Genomic DNA, 18,369 nt, shown 5'->3' on the forward strand with positions numbered 1-18,369 from the left:
TCCCAGCTACTTGGGAGGCTGAGGCAGGAGAATGGCATGAATCCGGGAGGCGGAGCTTGCAGTGAGCCGAGATTGCACCACTGCACTCCAGCCTGGGCCACAGAGCGAGACTCCGTCTCAAAAAAAAAAGAAAGAAAAGAAAAAGAAAAGAGGAGCTGGGCGCAGTGGCTCACGCCTGTAATCCCAGCACTTTGGGAGGCTGAGGCAGGTGGATCACCTGAGGTCAGGAGTTCAAGACCAGACTGGCCAACATGGCGAAACCCCGTCTCTACTAAAAATACAAAATTAGCCGGGCGTGGTGGCGCATGCCTGTGATCCCAGCTACTTGGGAGGCTGAGGCAGGAGCATCATTTAAACCTGGAAGGTGGAGATTGCAGTGAGCCGAGATCGAACCAATTGCACTCCAGCCTGGGCAACAAGAGCGGCAACTTCATCTCAAAAGTAAATAAATAAGAAAAGAAGTTTGCTTGGCTCAGTTCAGATCAGGGTTCAGAGGGTGCTGCTGTCCCTGGTCAAACTGTACAAGAAGAGGCTTCTGGGGAGGGCTCAGGAAGCATTTACTCACAGCAGAAGGCAAAGTGGGAGCCAGGGCATCCGTCACTTGGTAAGAGCTGGAGCAAGAGAGGGGCAGAGGCGCCAGGATCTTTTTAACAGCCAGCTCTCATCACCAAGGAGAGGGCACCAAGCATGACCCAAATAACCTCCCACCAGGTCCCACCGCCACCATCAGGGGCCACATTTCCATGAGATGTGCAGGGGGCTCACCTCCAAACAGTATCAGATATAGTACTAGTTTTTTTGTTTGTTTGTTTGTTTGTTTGTTTTTGAGACAGAGTCTCATTCTGTTGCCCAGGCCGGAGTGCAGTGGTGCGATCTCAGCTCACTGCAACCCTCGCCTCCCGGCTCAGACGATTCTCCTGCCTCAGCCTCCCAAGTAGCTGGGAATACAGGTGTCCGCCACCGTGTCCGGGTGGTTTTTTATATTTTTAGTAGAGATGGGGTTCCTCCCTGTTGGTCAGGCTGGTCTCAAACTCCGACCTCTGGTGATCCGCCTGCCTCAGTCTCCCAAAGTGCTGGGATTACAGGCGTGAGCCACTGCACCCGGCACTACTTAAAACTTTTTAAGAAACTACCAAGCCAGTTTCTAGAATGGCAGCACCACTTTGCCTTACCACTGGCGATGTCCCAAGCTGCTCCGCGACCTCAGTGATGCTTGGCACTTGTTAGCAGATTTTACCTGAGCCACCTGGCAAGTATGCAGTGGCACCCACCGCGATGCTGGCCGGCCCTTCCCTGACAGCCATCCCTTCCAGAGCCTATTGCCATCCCTGTGCCCTCTTCGGTCAAATGTCTGTTGCGGCTCTTGCCAATTTTCTAACTGGAATGTTTGTTTTCTTACGGTAGAGTTTAGAGATTTTTATATATTATCGGCCTGGGGACTCCTTCTCCACCCACACAGCCCTGAGCGTCCACCCTGGCACCAGGCAGCTGTTGCCCGTCTGCGGGTCCCCCGCCCTCTGCTCCGCGCGCCCCTCCAGCTCAGGGGTCCCCTCGCCTCGGCTCTCTGCACTGCTGCTCAAAACGGTCAAAGAACCCTCCCCCGGCCATTTATTTTTCCCAGAAAGTGACAATTTTCTCTTTTCGGGTCGTAAGCACAGAACTGAGGGAGAAACTGTGGCTGAACAAAAGGAAAATGAGGAAAGAGTCCATGAAAGGGCTTTGGGGAACCTGTAACATCCTCCTCAGGCTCCCGGGGATGCCCCTGGAGAGCAGGCAGAATCGAGGGCGCTGGGGCCCCCGCGAGGGGAGCGGGAGGTCGCGCGTCTTGCAGCGGTTCCCGGCGGCCGGTGGCCATCGCTGCGGACACATCCCGAGGAGGGAACCCAAGAGGGTAGCGGGATGGACTCGCGAGCTGAACGTGGAAGCAACTCCAGCCGAGGACCCCCGGGGGCCTGGAGTGCACGGAGGGGCCGCGGGCAGCGTGGGGATGGCGCCGTCATCTCCCGAAGCCCGGCCCCCCGCTGGCTCCCCGGGCGGTGCAGGGCGGGCTTCGGGAAGGAGGCTCCGAGGCGCCGGCTTCTGCGCCCCACGCAGCGCCGCTCCCCGCGCCCGGGCGCTCTGCAGGCGCGGGTGGGATCTGGGCCAGCGTGTACTCGAAAGCCACGCGCGGGTGCAGCCCACGAGGGGAGGGGCGGGGCGGGGAAAGGCCTCCTCTTCGCTCCCGGCCCCGCCCCCACACGGCCACCGAGGCGTGCGGTCCTCCCGGGGCCCAGAGCGTCCCGGAAGTGTGTTCCGGCCGGGAGGAGTGGGGCGGGGCCGGGCACTTCCGTCCGGCGCGCGGCGGCCTCCTCCCGCTGGGAAGGTGAGTGGGCGCGGGCGGCGGCGGCGGCTCCGGGCGCAGGGGACCAGCCCAGTCCGAGCTCGTGCGCTGTACTCCGCGGTGCAGCCCTGCCCAGCCGGGCCGCGCGGCCCTTGCAGCCGCCGCTCGCCGTGACCTTGGCCTCGGGCCAGGCCCGGGGAGCGGGGTGGGCTCCTGAGGGTCGCGGGGCAGCAGCGGACCGCCCCGCCCAGCGGCCCTGGCGATCGCGGGTGTCCGTTCGCAGGGCGCCCTTCCCAGGCACCCAGTGACGGCAGCTGTCGTCATCCCCACTCTGCAGATGGGAAACTGAGGCCCGGAGGTCCCGCCGCTCGGGAGCGTGGAGCCGCCGGACTCCAGCGCCGCACCGCCGGGCGGACGCGCTCTGTGCCGAGCTCCCGGCGATCGGGTCCGCTCCCACGGGGCTGGGAACAGAGGGGCAGAGGATGCTTCTTCCCCCGAGCCGCTGGCAGGAGTGCCCCTCCCCCTTCAGCCTGGAGCTCAGAGTTTGTGCGTCCCTGGGGGTGGGTGAAGGGGCGTCCACCCTGTGGTGGCCGCCTCCGCTCAGTCCTGGGGGCCAAGCCAGGGTCGGGGTGATCCAGCAGGCCCTTTTACCAGATGTCCCCAGTAAGTTAACTAAGTAACTTGAGATGTGACTTCAGGGTGGAGGACCTGCACCCAGTGGCCACCTACCTGGTGGCCCGACCCTTCCCATCATTAGGGGACAGAGGCTGGCCCAGAAGGCCGGGCACTGGGGCAGCGGCCGTGTGGGAGCCGCCTCTCCCACTTCCTCGAAGCAGGCACTGTCTGCTGTCCTTAGATCTGAGTATCCGTTAACTTTTGTCCACTCTTCCCCTTCCTTTTTTCACTCCCTGCCCCAGATTGGGAGTTCCTACTCTATCACAGTATGAAAGAAAAGTCACTTTTCACATTGGACTCAAGCCGTTTTTGCAAAGTAAACTAAGAGGTATCTTGGAGCCCTGAGTGAGTCTACCAGTGCTGCTGCAGGGCTGGACTAGGGGATCCCAGCCTGCAGTCTCTGAGGGCTCTGTAGGGTCTGAGGAAGAGGGTTCCCCTCTCTGGAAATGTCTCTTCTCCGCTGTTCAGGAAAAGCCTTGTTAAGATTTCCTCCAAAACACTCATGCGCAGCAGGCCCTCCCATAGGGCCAGCAGCTGAGGCTTTTCTGGAAGACTCTATGCCTTTCTCTGGGGGAGGGGTGATGCCACAGGTTGGAAGGAGATGCCAGAGCCTCTGCCGGAATGGGAGCTTTGCTTCAGCCCCCACAGGTGTCTGCTGTGCTGCCCAGGCGGTGGCTACTTCCTAAGCGCTCCTTCCAAGGCATTACTCCGTCGTTGTTGTTGTTTTTGTTGTTTGAGACAGGGTCTTGCTCTGTCGCCCACGCTGGAGTGCAGTGGCGCGATCTCGGCGTACTGCAACCTCCGCCTCCCGAGTTCAAGCGATTCTCCTGCCTCAGCTTCCCAAGTAGCTGGGATTACAGGTGCCCGCCACTGCGCCGAGCTAATTTTTATATTTTTAGTAGAGACAGGGTTTCACCATATTGGCCAGGCTGGTCTCAAACTCCTGACCTCATGATCTACCCGCCTCAGCCTCCCAAAATGCTGGGATTACAGGCATGAGCCACCGCACCCAGCCACTCAAAGCGTTATTCCTTACTGAATAAACGTGCCAGGTCCCCTGACTGCCTCACCCCAGGCCTATGTGTCTCTGTGGGTTCACCCTCCATCCTTGCTTCTCCTGGAGTGGATCAACCTCCATCTCCCCTTGGAGAGCTGGCATGTTGCCTCTTCCTGCACCATCCCCCCCACATTCCTCTCAATCCCCTCATCTGCCATGGTTTTCATTTTCCCCAGGTCCCAGGTGTGACACCTTCAGCAGGTCTCAGGGAAGATGGCAGCCCTAGGGGACATTCAGGAGTCCCCTTCTGTCCTGTCCCCTGTCAGTCTCTCATCACCGGGGACACCTGGAGCCCAGCACCACGAGCCTCAGCTTCACCTCCATGGGCATCAACATGGTACTCACCCAGCCTGCTGTGCGCCCCCCACCCTGCATCCCCTGCCCTCACGTCCCCTGCCCTGTCTCCTCCTGACCTGCCACCCTGGCTGACTTGAGAGGCGCCTCCAGACACTGTATGCAGCTCCTTCAGCAGCTGGGGTTCCTGCACCCTCAGGCCAGGGGCTGGATGTGGTTGAGGCTGGGGCCCAGCCTGAGCTCTGGTCCCTAGGGACGGCTCCCCGCATTGTCTGTTTCCTGAGTTGAGGTGTGGGAGGGAAAGTGGCCTCAAAGTCTGGATCCAGCGTGACCAGGAGCAAGGCATCGCCCCTCTGAGTTTGTGTTGTCATTCAGGAAGTGGAGCAGCCAGAGTCCTTGCCTTCCCAAGCTGGTTTGGGTGTGACCCCCCGGGACTCGCAGGGACAGAGCGCCAGCCTTGCTCCACCCCGATGTTGTGGCCTCATGGTCACATGGCAGGCTCTGGGAGTTGAGGTGTGGGGGAGTCCCAGCCCCGTGGTGCCCCTGGCTGTACTCCCTCTCGGAGGTCAGGGATCCTGAAGCTCCATCTCTGCTGGGTGTTCCACAGGAGGCCTGGCCTCGGCCCTCGTGGCCCAACCCAGCACATGAGCTGCTGATAGCAGGGGCAAGGCCCCACATAGGTCAAGCCTGGAGAGCCCGTGCCTGGCCCAGGAATGGGGGCAACCTGGCACAGGGTTCTTCCTCTTGGGGAGTCAGAGTCCTGGTGGCTGAAGGGACCACTGAGGCTTGTGGAGAGCAGCTGCGCTGCATAGGGCCCTCAGGTGGGCACTCAGATGGGGACAGAGAGGCCGGGGGGCTCCCCCAAGGAGCCAGGACCAGGGTGAGTTAGCGGAGCAGGGAGCCAGGCGGCTTGGCATCCACTCCCCCGAGGAGCAGGAGCCTGCAGCCCTGCCGTCTCCGCTGCTGTGTCCCGAGCAACTCCCCAGGGACTGCGAGGAGGCTGGGAAGGGGCACCCGTGGGCTGCCTGTCCTGGTGGGCCTGGCCAGGGGCTACCTGGAAGGATCCCAAGCCCCCACAGCACACACTGTGGCTGGGCCTCCAGCCCATGCCCCCGAGGGCCGTGCTCCTCACCCCTTAGAATCTCAGAGCCCGCTCTTGCCCTCTCATGTCACCTGTACAATGGCTGAGAGAAGTCCTCCTGTCCCGTTACCAGTGGGGACACAGAAGCCCAGAGACAAGGCCAGGAGGTCAGCAGACTCAGGGCACGCCCTGGCACCCCCCCCAAGCCTGGTGAGGTGTGACTTCTCTAGGGGGACAGTTTCTGAGGGAGGGCACAGCCCAGCAGATCATCTTGGCACAGCACAGGACACACGCTGAGGTGGCTGCAGGCCAGTTTCTGCAGGATAAGAAGCTGATGCCCAGGTGGAGGGTGGGCCTGGGGAGCATGGAGGGGCCTGGGGTCAGGCCCCCTGAGCCTGCAGGGTTGCATTACCCCCGGCCCTGTCTCCACCAGCCGTGGGCAGCCAGGCCCAGAAAGTCAGGCGTGAGTCCCCAGCCCCACAGGCCGGGAAGCCTCCTGGGCACTGGAGCCACGTCCGAGTGCCCTGAAACCCCCAGGGGTTTTGCCCTGTGGGAGGGAGTGGGGGCTGCACCAGCAGCTTCCGCCCTCTCCGTGCTGTGCTAGAAACAACATCCAGGGAGGACAGACGTGCTGGGCCCTGAGAACAGCGGGTGTGGCTGCTTCCCCCAGCAAGAGATTGTGGCTGAGGCACAGTGGGGCCTGGGAAGGCTGTCAGGTAGCCAGAGCCAGATAAGGGGGTGGCCTTCATCCCCTCTTCATGCTGATAGGCCTGGTGTAGAGAGAACGGGGCCAGGCCGCAGCAATGGGCGGCTCCTGTCCCAACTTCCAGACACTGGGTGAAGGCAGGGGCTGCTTCTGGGCATTTCCAGCTTCCTCTGCTCCTTGGGAATGCCCCGGGGCCACAGGTTCCTAAGCAGGGGAGACCTCGGTGTTTCTGGAACTTGCCCAGGGCCAACCTGCCAGTTAGGGATCAAGACAGGACTTGGAGCCGCAGAACTCCCGACTCCCAGAAAGAAGTTTGCAGTGGGCCAGACCGAGGTTCCTGGGGCCCACTCCAGGCACACGTGGTCACCTCAGGAGCCTCTGGTGGGTGCATTGCTGGGCACCAGGCTGTGAGGTGTCAGGGAGCAGAGGAGGTCCCGAGGAGGAGCCGTTTATCAGTGGGGAGGGTCGTGAGGGGCATGGGGAGTGGCCGGGTAAGGTTCTATGCGGTGGTCCCTGCAGACATGAAGCTGGGGTCCCACAGCAAAGGACTTGGGGCCATGGCCTAGCACAAGCCTTGCAGAGCAGGGAGACCAGGCAGTGGGAACAGGACACAGTTCCTCATCTCCCAGGACCTCTGCGGAGGCGCAGATCAGGAGCTGGGCTGGGCTTGGGGGACTGAGGGTCCCCACACAGCTTCTCAGGGATTGTGTTGTGCCCCAAGGCCACGCCCACCAGAGCCAGCACTGCCTGGGCCGGTTCTGGAAGGTTTACCCAGGGGTCCTGCAGGTGGAGGGACAGTCTGGGCAGGAGGAAGTGAGGGAGGGGAGGCCTGGGACCCTTGGGGGCTTGCAGCCCTGTGGGGGTTACTGAGTGCCCAGGCTGGTAGGGAGGACCCCACGGGCAGGGCAGGGCCACCCCGTGACAGGCACAGCATCTTTCCACATGGAGTGCCTGGCCTTGGCACCTGAGATCTGAACTCTGGGTGCCCACTGACCACCCCCCGGCACCTAGCTTGCTCCCCTAACTCACCCTGGTCCAGGCCCGGGCACACAGCACTTGCTGTGCCATTTTATACACAAAGAAAGGCCCTTCCAGCCAGGAAAGCACCCGCCTCCCGCCTGTCCCCAGACGTGTACAGCCACCTCGCTTCCACCTGGAAGACCAGCCACAGCAGGTGGGCAGCCCTGGTGTTTCTCCGGTTCGGGCCACACTGTCCCTGTTTCGTGGCACAGCAGTGGGAGGGTGCTGGCCAGGTGAGGGGTAGTGGCACTGAGGCAGGGGTACTTCTGCACAGAGCCAGCAGGGTGGGGAGCAGCATCTGGGTGTGCACCCCGTGGAGACCTGGCACGGCCCGGGCACAGCCAGCAGGTGGCAGGTGACTGAGCTCTGCAGTAATGGCCCGAATGTGGGCAGGAGTCAGGAGCCACGGTTAGGCAGTGGAATGACAGTGACCCATACTATGTGCCTCCCACACCTGACCCTGGGCCACCCCCATCCTCCCCTAGAGAAGGTCCTAGGAAGTGCTTTGCTGCCTGAACAGGGCAGGTTCCCAGGGAGCCAGGGCCATCCGGCGTCGGCTTGTTCTGCAGCAGGGCGGAGACAGCGCACACCACCTGGCGTTGCTTGACTCTGAGGGTGTCTCCGGGCACCCCTACAGCTGGCAGCAGCTTTGGCGTGCTTCCTATCTTGGTAATGTCACTGGCCCTCTTAAAGTGACAGCCCGGGGAACATCCTGCCTGTCAGTGCCAGGGCATGGCCCCAGGAACAAAGCTGGAATCGGGGTCGCTTTCTTTCTCAAAGTGCTGCCAGGTCCCCTCCAGTGGACACCACCCTCCAGTGGTGTCCCAGGGCAGGGCAGGGCAAAGGTGCCCTCGCCGCCCCCTCTGCAGGAGCACGGCGCTGGAGCCTGCCCTGCCTTTGGCCATCTGTGGAACAAGCCAGCTCCCCTGGCTGCCAGGGGATGGTGACATGGTGGCCATGAGCTGGGGGTGAGGGTCATAGCCCAGAGACGCCAGTGCCCCCAGGCCTGTCTCCACAATGGGGAGTGTATCCGAAAGGCCCAAAGGTGGTTTGGGACCCCCCACATCCTGCTTTGGGGCAGCCAAGCAGTTCTGGACCCTCAGCTCTCGAGGAAGGGACGTCGCACAGCCGCCCCCACCTGCTGAACTTCCCAGCCCTTCATGTCAGGCCACCCCTCACTCCTCAGCCTGAGCTCGGAAGGTCTCCCAGGGGCCGACCTGAGGTCAGGAGGGCGTGTCAGGTGAGTGAGTGGCTGGCTGGACTGGGGAAGTCCACCCTCCTTGGTGGGCCAAGCTGGTCACCCCACCGCAGCCGGGGCAGGTCTGCCTGAGGCTGGAAAGCCCCAGGAAAAGCTCACAGCCGGGCACTGTTATGAACGGGGTGTGGACAGGAGCCTCTTCCCACCCCAGCCCTGCGTCTTTCTGTGCCCATCTCTGCATTGTCATCTCTGGGGGCACCCAGATTCGGCCTCACGGGGCTAAGAGACACACCCATCCTTGAGTACAGCCCCCAGCCACCCTCTCTCCTCACCCAGGTGAGGCACCAGGGTGGCACAGCACTGAGGAGACAGGTGAGACCCCCAAAGGGGCCTGGTGCCCCTGCCGCCGTGAGGAGAGCTGACCACTGGCCTCGGGCAGCAGAGCCCACGCCCCTCCCTTTTGCATCTGTGCTCCTAGAGCGTTAAGGCCATCCCCCCACCCTGCCCCCACCAAGTCTTGGGTGGGAGGGGGGTCTTGGTTCTGGGTGCCCAAGCCTGGTGTGCCCAGGGGTGAGGGGCTCATAGATGGGCCCAGCCCATTCCTCAGTCTCCGCCTGAGGAAGCCAGGGGTCAGTGCGCTGGGCCTGCTGGAAGCAGCTGCCTCTGCTGTTTCTGGATGCTCGTCGAGGACAGCGGAGAGCCCCGGAGGGACAGAAAGGCCTTGGGCCAAGGGAGGGAGGCTTTACGAGGTGCTGGTGTGGGAGCCTGCAGGGCCAGCACTTTGAGAGGCCGCTCCAGGGCAGCGTTGCAGGATGGTGGGGCAGGGAGGAGGGCCGGCCACAGCCCACCAAGGTGACAAAGCCGCCTTCAGCGGCAGGAGGGCCACTTTGAAGCTACCCCAGGTTTTGGCTCTGCTTACTGGGCTGAAGGGGAATGAGCTCCCGCTGCTGGCCCCTGGAGGAGGAGGCTCTTGAACCGAGCTGGGAAGGAAGGTAAAGGGCATTCGTGGCTAGAGAAGCCCAAGCAGCGGGCCTGCTGTTGGGATTGGGAGGGCCAGGAGGTGTCCTGTGTCAGGGTCACAGCCTGGAAGCACGTGGTGATCAGAGAGGAGTGGAGGCAGCGGTCCAGAGGGTGGAGGTGAGCCCCAGCCTCCCTGCCCCGCAGGCTCCCCTGGCTCCAGCCCTAAGGTGCTCTCCCAGCCTTCTGACCTGGATCTCCAAGACGAAGAGGAAGTGGAGATCAGCAGAGACACCTTCTGGCCCGGTGAGTGAGCAGAATCGGGCTCTGGGGGACCAGAGCTCTGCAAGTGCCAGGCTCCTCACAACGCCCACCGCTGTGGCATCCCCAATGCTGGCACCACCCCCTTCCTGGGGCTTTTCTTCCCTAGCACCAGCTCACCTCTGCCCCGCGGCCCCTCCCCCGCTCTAATGCCAGTCCAGTCACTGATGCTTCCCGAGGTGGTGACTGCAGCCCATGGCCACCTGCCCCAGTGGCCCCACGTGGACTCCTGGCGGCCCCAGCCGGACACAGTGAATCAGGAACTCCTCCCTCCCCTCCACCTGCCTCGGGCTGGGGCCTCTGGCTCAGGGCACCACTGTCCCCCCAGATCCACCAGAGTTATCCTGGGTCCCCTCCTCCTACTGCATCCCCTAGATGGCCTCCCCTCAGCCTGGCTGGAGCTGTGTCAGTCCAGGTCCCCTGCACCTCCCCCTTGAGAAGCTCCCAGGGTTCCCTCTGGGTGATGTTAGTGATATGGCTGGATTTAACAGTGCTGAGCCGTCGCCCACACCTGGGCGGCCCTGGGGTGGGGAGCAGGTGTCTTGAGGTCAGGTCCCTGGAAAGAGACCCTGGGCCAGAGATTTGCGTGGGAAGCTCCTGGGGTGGGCATGGGAGCTGGGCAGCAGCGCACTTGCCACCGAGGCCTGGGGCAGCCCCATGAGGAGCTGTGCCCATACGGACCACATCCTCGGCAAGGGCTTCCAGGCGCCCTCTGGAGCTCTGGAGTCCCTCAGGTTCCGGGTCCTCACCAACACTTAGTGCTTCCTCCTGGCTAAGGGTGGCCCCACGGTCTGTCTTGCCACTGTGACTCCGTGCACCGGCACGGCCGCTGTGGTAACTGTGGATGGTCCCAGCAGCTCTGGGTCACCCTGCAATGCTCCCCACCCCTGTGTCCATGTCGGCCCTCCCGGGCACGGCACTCCGAGCCCCTGTCCGCTTGTCTCCCATCCACTGGGTGCCTGGACCCTCCTTGTCCCCTCTGAGCCCCCCTGTCCAGCTCTGCTCTCACTCCCCATCCCCGTCCCTCTGGGCCACGGTGGGGGCACGCGGGTACTATCCGCCTCTGCCGTTTCTCATTTCAGACTCCGAGCCCGAGCCGGAGCAGGCTCCACGCTCTCCCGGCTCTCAGGCCCCTGACGAGGGGGCGGGCGGGGCGCTGCGCAGCCTCCTGAGGAGCCTTCCCCGCAGGGCCCGGTGCGGCGCCGGCTTCGGGCCTGAATCCAGCGCGGAGCGGCCGGCGAGCCAGCCGCCTGGGGCCGTCCCTTGCGCCCAGCCGCGGGGCGCCTGGCGCGTGACGCTTGTGCAGCAAGCAGCGGCCGGGCCCGAGGGTGCGCCCGAGCGGGCCGCCGAGCTGGGAGTCAACTTCGGTCGGAGCCGGCAGGGCAGCGCGCGGGGGGCCAAGCCGCACAGGTGCGAGGCCTGCGGCAAGAGTTTCAAGTATAACTCGCTGCTACTGAAGCACCAGCGCATCCACACGGGCGAGAAGCCCTACGCCTGCCACGAGTGCGGCAAGCGCTTCCGCGGCTGGTCGGGCTTCATCCAGCACCACCGCATCCACACGGGCGAGAAGCCCTACGAGTGCGGCCAGTGCGGCCGCGCCTTCAGCCACAGCTCGCACTTCACGCAGCACCTGCGCATCCACAACGGCGAGAAGCCCTACAAGTGCGGAGAGTGCGGCCAGGCTTTCAGCCAGAGCTCCAACCTGGTGCGCCACCAGCGGCTGCACACGGGTGAGAAGCCCTACGCCTGCAGCCAGTGCGGCAAAGCCTTCATCTGGAGCTCCGTGCTCATCGAGCACCAGCGCATCCACACTGGCGAGAAGCCCTACGAGTGCGCCGACTGCGGCAAAGCCTTCCGCGGCCGCTCGCACTTCTTCCGGCACTTGCGGACCCACACGGGCGAGAAGCCCTTCGCGTGCGGCGCCTGCGGCAAGGCCTTCGGCCAGAGCTCCCAGCTCATCCAGCACCAGCGAGTGCACTACCGCGAGTAGCCGGGCGGGGGCTCGGGGCTCGGCCTCCTACCTGCCCCCCACCCACCCCCCCGGTGGGCACTGCCCAGCACCGCATGCCACGTGTCCGGAATAAATTCTTTTTGATTGTTGGAAGTGGGAGCCGGCACCTGCCTTGGTGAGGCCTTGGGGCAGCTTCCCATCCTCGAGGACCCGCTGCAGGGTGGGGGTGATGGGGCTGCTCCACCAAGACCTGCCATACAGGGCCACGGTGTCCCTGGGGCCTGGCGGGCGGCCCGAGTGTCCTAGGGGAGAATCTGAGGCCTGGAGGCGTCCTGACTTGCCCAGGGCTGATACCCCACCATCAACATGGGACGGGGGAGGGGGTGCCCAAAGCAGGGGTCGAGGACAGGGCCAGTCTAGAACTGCCCACAGGCCTAGCCAGGCTGCCTTTTGCCACCTGGGCGAGGGGTCTCTGGCAATTCGGTTCCCTTATGTATTTGGGAGGCCTCTGCTTCTGTAAATGCAGTAGGCTCTTCCCCATGTGCCCTGTCAGCTCTGCTGCCTCCTCCCCCTGCCTCCATTCAGCGGGGGGGCCTGCTGGGCAGCAGTGGCCCGGGCTTCCTCTGCACCAGCCCCTTGCCCTGGGGTGTGGGGGCCCAGGGTGTTCAGGTCTTGACAGGTGTGGGCTGGTACAGCTGGGCCTGCCGGGCCCTCTTCAGAGCTGCCGGGACACTGCTGCTGGGCAGGGGAGACTGGGCCACGAAGCTCTGGGAGAGCTCAGCTGGGGGTGGCTCCAAGTGCTGAGTGCCAGTGATTCTGCTAGCGCCTTCTCCCTGCCCTGCCTGTGCCCTCAGGGACAGCTGGCAGATCCCAGACCCCAGCCTGGCTCCTCCGAGGCTGCCCCTCTCCAGGTCTCACCTCCCCTCCTGCTGTTACTCATCCAGAACCCCGGGCCTGGTCCCCAGATGTGCCTGTGGCGGGCCTGTGAGGTCACTGTCCTGCTGAAGACGAAGGCTACCGTCCCCGCTTTTTGGCGGTGTCTGCGGGGGCCTGCGCAGCGCGCATCTGATGTCATCAGCCCCCAGCAAGCCCGTTTTCCAGAAGAGAACCCGGAGGCTCCGAGGTGACTTGTGGCTTGCTCGAGGTCACACGATCAGTGACGGCACCAGATGAATTCCTGAGCTCCCTAACCAGCCATCCATCCAGGCCTCTGCTGAGACAGCGGGACCTCGTTTCCAACTCAGAAGCCCCGGGAACGCGGCTGCCCGGCTTGGGAGCCTGCGGCACAGGGCCCTGTGCAGCCCCTTGGGGAAGGCGGCCCCAGGCTCCTCCAGCCCCCGCCACCCTCTCCAGGCCATGCTCTGGGGGCCCTATGGCCACCACCGCTCTGGACGCCCCACTCCGCCGGGTGAGAACGAGTTTAGGGGTGCGGGCTGGAGGTCAGTGTGTCTGTCCGAAGTCAGCTGGGAGGCAGGCGCCTACTTGAGGCGTCCTTGCTGGTGTGCGGTGGGCATGGGGTTCAGACTGTCTGCCTGAAAGGTAAGGGTGAGGACGCCTGCATTCTCCTTGTTCAGTAACAAGCGTGGGCAGCCAGGCCGAGGTGCTGGCTCTATTCGGGGATTCATCTGGTGCCGTCACTGATCGTGTGACCTCGAGCAAGCCACAAGTCACCTCGGAGCCTCCCGGTTCTTCTCTGGAAAACGAGCTTGCTGGGGGCTGATGACATCAGATGCGCGCTGCGCAGGCCCCCGCAGACACCGCCAAAAAGCGGGGACGGTAGCCTTCGTCTTCAACAGGACAGTGACCTCACAGGCCCGCCACAGGCACACCTGGGGGCCAGGCCCGGGGTTCTGGATGAGTAACAGCAGGAGGGGAGGTGAGACCTGGAGAGGGCGCCCGGGCTGGACTCCCGCCCGCTGCGACCGGAGAGGAGAGCCCGGCGGTCCTCCACGCCGTCCTAGATAGTCCCGGAAGTGGCCGCAGCTCCTGGAGGGGCGCGGAGGGGGCGGGGCCAGGCGCACTCTCCGCAGCCCGCACGAGACTCCAGCAGCGGCAGCTCACGGGAGGCTTCCTGGAGAAGGAAGTGCGGTGCGGCGGGTCCCGGGTCAGGCAGGGCTGCTTCTCCGCGCCGGGTCGTAAACCCTCTGCAAGGTCTCTGTGTCCTCCCTCGTCGGGCAGGGCCCGCGAGATGGGCTGAAATGGCATTTGCGTCTTTCCCAGTGTCCTCAGCGCCTTCTCCAAGCCCGCGGGCACAGGGCTGAATCTCGAACGTGCCATCTGATCCACTCAACATTTCGCGGGAACCCCAGAGCGGCCCGGCAGGACCCAGGCGAGGACTTTTAAGGGCATTTTTCTACCTTGTGGTGGCTGCCGGGTTTATCAGCGTGCAGTTGAACAGGACGTAATTCCTGAGCCCTCTTGGGACGCCTGCAACCCTGAGCTGTGCTCGGCCTCTTAGTCACGCCTCTCCCCATCCTCCTTCCATTTGCATCACACGAGGGCCGTTTGTCCGGGCGGCCGCCCCCGGGGCTGGCTCGGAGCCCTGTCCCACCCCTGCCGGCTCTGCCCCGCCCCGCCCCCAGAGGAACCTGGACGCAGACCACCTGGAGCATCTCCAGCTCAACGGCCAATTTCCAACCCACACCACCACCCCTCTCCCTCCCCCCACCCAGGACCCCGATTCTCAGCCTTCGCCCTCTCCCTCCTCCCCGAAGTGACCAGGGATCTTCCTAAAGACCCCATGGTATCTGGGAGCCAAGGTTTGGGATCTACCGGCCCTGATTCCACAACCCACACTTACCGTTCCTCACGGAGCCTGTTTCTGCCTCTGACAATGGTGGTAGCGCAGCCTGCTCGGCACCGCACTTGGCGGCTGGAAGGACGGCATGGGTGGGGTTCTTTGCACAGTGCCAGGTACACAGCAAATCCCCATAAAAAGAGCTCCTGGAACGGCTCTGTCGACAGTGTGAGTGGATAGTCTTAGCAGAGGACCACCTGAGGCTTGGGTTGGTCACAGCAAACGTGAGGGACCAGGAAAGGGGTGCATGTGAGTTTTGGAACCCAGAAAGTGATCATCTGTATCTGGCACAGTATCTGCTTTTGAGCCCAGAAGGAAATAAAGGCCCTGGAGGGGCGCTGAACCCTAAAGCACTGGAGCTGCAGGGAGAGGTCTTCTGAGGCAGCTTCTGGCAGCCCCAGACAAGGGGAGGGCCAAGTGCTGACCTAATCATGCCTTGGGGGCAGGTGTGCACGCCTATGGATTAGCAAATAAGGACCAAAACTTGCCTATGGATTAGCAATTAAGGACCAAAATGAGCTTAAGTTTGGACCCTTTTCCGTTCACAAGGGTTTTTTACATACATATATGTAGCATGGTGTATTGGCTAAGAAAATCAACCTTGGAATTTCAAGCCCAACTCTACAGTTAACTGTGAGGTTGGATAAGTTATTAATGTCTCTGAATCTGTTTCCTGATTAGTAAATGATGTGTTAGGGTTCTCCAGAGAAACAGAACCAATGGTGTGGGGTGGGGGAGGGCAAGAGGAAGAGGGTTATTATCAGGAATGCACTCACAGGGTTATGGGGGCTGGGCAGTCCCAAGACCTGCAGCTTTCAAGCAGAAGAGCTGGTTGAAAGCCAGCAGACTTGAGACCCACAAAGAGCTGATGTCTCCCAGTCTGAAGGCAAGAAAAGACGTAAGTCCCGGTTCAGGCAGGCAGGAGGTAGTTCCTATGCGGGCCTTGAACTAATTGAATGAGGCCCACCCACATTATGAAGGGCACTCTGCTTCATTCAGTTCACAAATTCAAATGTTAATTTTATCCAAAAACACCCCCACAGACACACTCAGCACACACATGCCACTGCTTACTCTCAGATTGCTCTCCAGACTGGGGGAACCAATTGACAAGGCCCCCAGCTCCCCCAGCTATGAGACTACGTTCCCCATAACTTTTCAGCATGTTCACTTGATTTTCCAACCTTAACAGACTTGTGATATTACTTTAATGGCAAACAAGGCTCTGCTGTCCCATGTGCTTACTTTGCCACATGGCACAGTATCTGTGTCACAGACGCACTCTTCACAAGGACAGGTCCAGGCCTGTGTAAGTCACTGCTTCATCCCAGCACACAGCACAGGGCCTGACTCGTGGTGAGCTGTGGACAAACGCTCACGCAATTAACGACTTGTTCCTGCCTCAGGGTTCTCTTTTCCAGATGTCTAGAACAACTCACATTTTTTCACTCCTTCTTTCAGACTGGGAGAAAGGGCCTGAGCAGAAGGATCAGAGTTCAAAGGAGGGGACACAGCGCCATAGAGGCAATGCCTGGAGCACCACAGACTGGAGACTGGGCATGTACTTGAGTGAGGGTGGAAAGAGCATGGAAGTCAGGGTGAGAGTCAGAAGACAGAGGCCTCGCCAATTATTTCAACAGAGAGGATTTCGCATCATGAATCACTATGTACGAAGTGACTACCGAAGGAGCTGAAAAGAGAACTCTAAGTATCTCAGAAGCAAAAGCTGCAGGGAGCAGCTGCTACGCTAGGGCTGTGGAAACAAAGGTAAGCGTTTGGAAGTACTGGGGTCAGAAAGCCTGGGAACTAAACCCCTAAGGAGACGGCTTCGCAGGTCTCTGGTCCCTGACCTGGCCCCGAGGGTGGGGACAGACCCCCCGGCGGGGCGTCGATGGCTGCGATCTGAGGTCTCTACCGGGGGGCCGATGAAGCTGCTTCTGCGAAGTTGGGAACCCGCGCACCGGTTTTAGCAGCCGCGGAAGGAAGTGCTCTTGCCGGGGCGAAGCAGCAGAGTGCGGAAGACAAGCGACCAGGGCACCAAACAGACCGGAAGCCTGAGGAAAAAACCGGAAGCAAACCGAAAAGAGTGTTTGCCCCTCTCTCCTCCGCAGCCTCGCGCGCTTGCTTTCTCTGCCGCCCCTAGTGGGAAAGCCTAGCACGGCACCAGCTGGCCAAGCAGAAAAAGGTTTGCGGAGACCGGGCCAGCCGCAGAAGTGGAGCTGAGGGTCAAAACCTCCTCCCTGGAGCAGGAGGGCAGAGAGGCCTTCCTTGTACGTTTGAGCGGATTCATAAGATAAATGGTGAAGGACTCAGATGGCTGAGATGAGATTTTGTAGAAAAACCTCGCCGCGTGCCAAGTGCAGCTAGGGCTTCAGGAGTCCAGCCTGGTTTGTAAGCCCCAAGGAGCCCACGCGTGGCCGCAGGTGCAAACGGTCTCAGAGCTCAGAGCAGCCATGCACGGGAGAATTCCTCCCAGAGAGAAACGCCGTGAATGTGACTTCTGGGGACACGCACAGCCGGTGGAAACTGTATGCACGTCGTGTGCATAGGTGAGATGTAATGGAACACTGGAGAAGCACCTTGTGAACGTAGGAAGGGCTTCGCACATGCTCAGGCTCCATTCGGGATCAGAACATTCCCGCAGGAGAGAAGCCAATGAGCAGCACTGGACGTGGCCACACCGTGGAAGCGCTGGTCCTCAGGCATCAGAGTGCACATAGAGAGGCCCTGCAAATGTAATGACTGTGGGAACACCCGCCTCCTGAGTTCATGCTGCCATGAGGGAGCGGACTGTGGGTGCGGGCATGTGGAAAGGTCTCAGATAATCCCCACTGGAGAGGAACCCTGCTGATGTCATCCACTCCGCAGAATCTGATAAATTGCACCAAGGGACCCCACCCCCTGTGCAGTGACCACAGCAAAACCTTTAAGCAAAGATCTCATGCCCTGAAATGCCAGGGCCGTCACCAGGGATGCAGCAGGGAGTGAAACACCCATCTCTTTTCTCACACCAAACCGTAGCCAAGGGATTCACCACGAGGTGAGCCGGTGCGAGAGGGAGGACTCTGCAGGCGGAAACTGCCCTCGGGGTTGTGGCCTCAGAACGGGGGCCTGCTCCCTGGAGACATGGACCCTGTTTCTTACAGCAGCTTCTGTGCATCACGGGCAGGCAGTCCAGCTGACACCAATCAAGTCTCAACACCCAGCCTGCACACGTGCAGATCCGCTGGTAAAACGCAGCCCCTCCCATCCTCAGATCCTAAGAGAGCTAAGGGCCTTGCCCATTAGCTGACTCCAAGACAACCTGGCTGGGACCAGAGGGTGAGAACCGACCCCTGCGGCTGCTACAGGGCCCACCAGGAGGACCGGGGAGGGTTTCCTGGCAGTGTCTTCGGAGTCGCCGCACGCTTCTGCCCAGTTTTCACAGTCCGCTCCTCCCTGGGTTCCGGCTGGGTCTCTTCCTCAGAATGGCTCTGCGCCTCCCCTGCCTAGTTGATGCCAGGTCTCGCTCTGATCACATTCAGTTCCTGTGGACTATTGGCCACTCGCCAGGCCGCTTTGCCTTGCGTTTTCTAGGGTCTTGTTTCATGGGGTCGTGGGAACCCACTCAGGGACCATCCAACTACCTGAGAAGCCCGCTGGAAAACGCGGATTCCCAGGCCCCACCCCAAGGGATTCAGCAGGCCTCAGGGGAAGCCAGGGAATCTGGATTTAGTTCAAATACCCAAATACATTGATCATGGGCCAGGTTTGGGAATCTGTTCTCCTCCAAGCCCTCAAAGCAGGAGCTGCTGGCCAGCCCTCTGCACAGGCCGCTGCCCAGGCCCTCCTCAGACACTACCTGGACGGGCAGCTCGAGCCGTGGGACGCCCCTGCTTGGGTCAGAATCAGGTCCTGCACCTCCGACCTGCAGGGCCCAGCTCGGCCTCTGGGCCTCTGGCAGCCACGCCCTGCCCGGCGCCCCCTGCCTCCATGACGCCCCATCTCTCCCT

At 61.8% G+C, this 18,369-nt stretch overlaps 1 protein-coding gene and 1 long non-coding RNA gene across 6 annotated transcripts in view; one reads left to right on the forward strand and one right to left on the reverse strand.

The window, feature by feature from the left end:
- GLI4 (GLI family zinc finger 4) overlaps positions 1-11,739 on the forward strand; it is a 25,907-nt gene extending 14,168 nt beyond the window's left edge. For 3 of the 5 annotated variants that reach the window (XM_030795392.1, XM_030795388.1, XM_030795389.1), the window contains exons 2-4: positions 4,229-4,389; positions 9,516-9,614; positions 10,712-11,739. In XM_030795392.1, the coding sequence (XP_030651252.1) occupies positions 4,266-4,389; positions 9,516-9,614; positions 10,712-11,619 (1,131 nt within the window). In that variant the 5' untranslated portion in view covers positions 4,229-4,265 and the 3' untranslated portion in view covers positions 11,620-11,739. Of the gene's footprint in view, positions 1-2,310; positions 2,363-4,228; positions 4,390-9,515; positions 9,615-10,711 lie in introns of those variants that run through there. The other 2 variants (XM_030795390.1, XM_030795387.1) reach the window with 2 other exon arrangements.
- A 3,178-nt stretch (positions 11,740-14,917) lies between these two features.
- Positions 14,918-18,161, reverse strand: LOC115830685. Its single transcript, XR_004026239.1, has 2 exons — positions 16,228-18,161; positions 14,918-15,738 (listed from the first exon to the last, which is right to left on the reverse strand). It is a non-coding gene; the product is annotated as an uncharacterized LOC115830685 (long non-coding RNA).
- Between the last annotated feature and the right edge of the window lie 208 nt (positions 18,162-18,369).

This window comes from Nomascus leucogenys, chromosome 16, assembly GCF_006542625.1.
Source record: "Nomascus leucogenys isolate Asia chromosome 16, Asia_NLE_v1, whole genome shotgun sequence".
NCBI classification, from domain to species: domain Eukaryota; kingdom Metazoa; phylum Chordata; class Mammalia; order Primates; family Hylobatidae; genus Nomascus; species Nomascus leucogenys.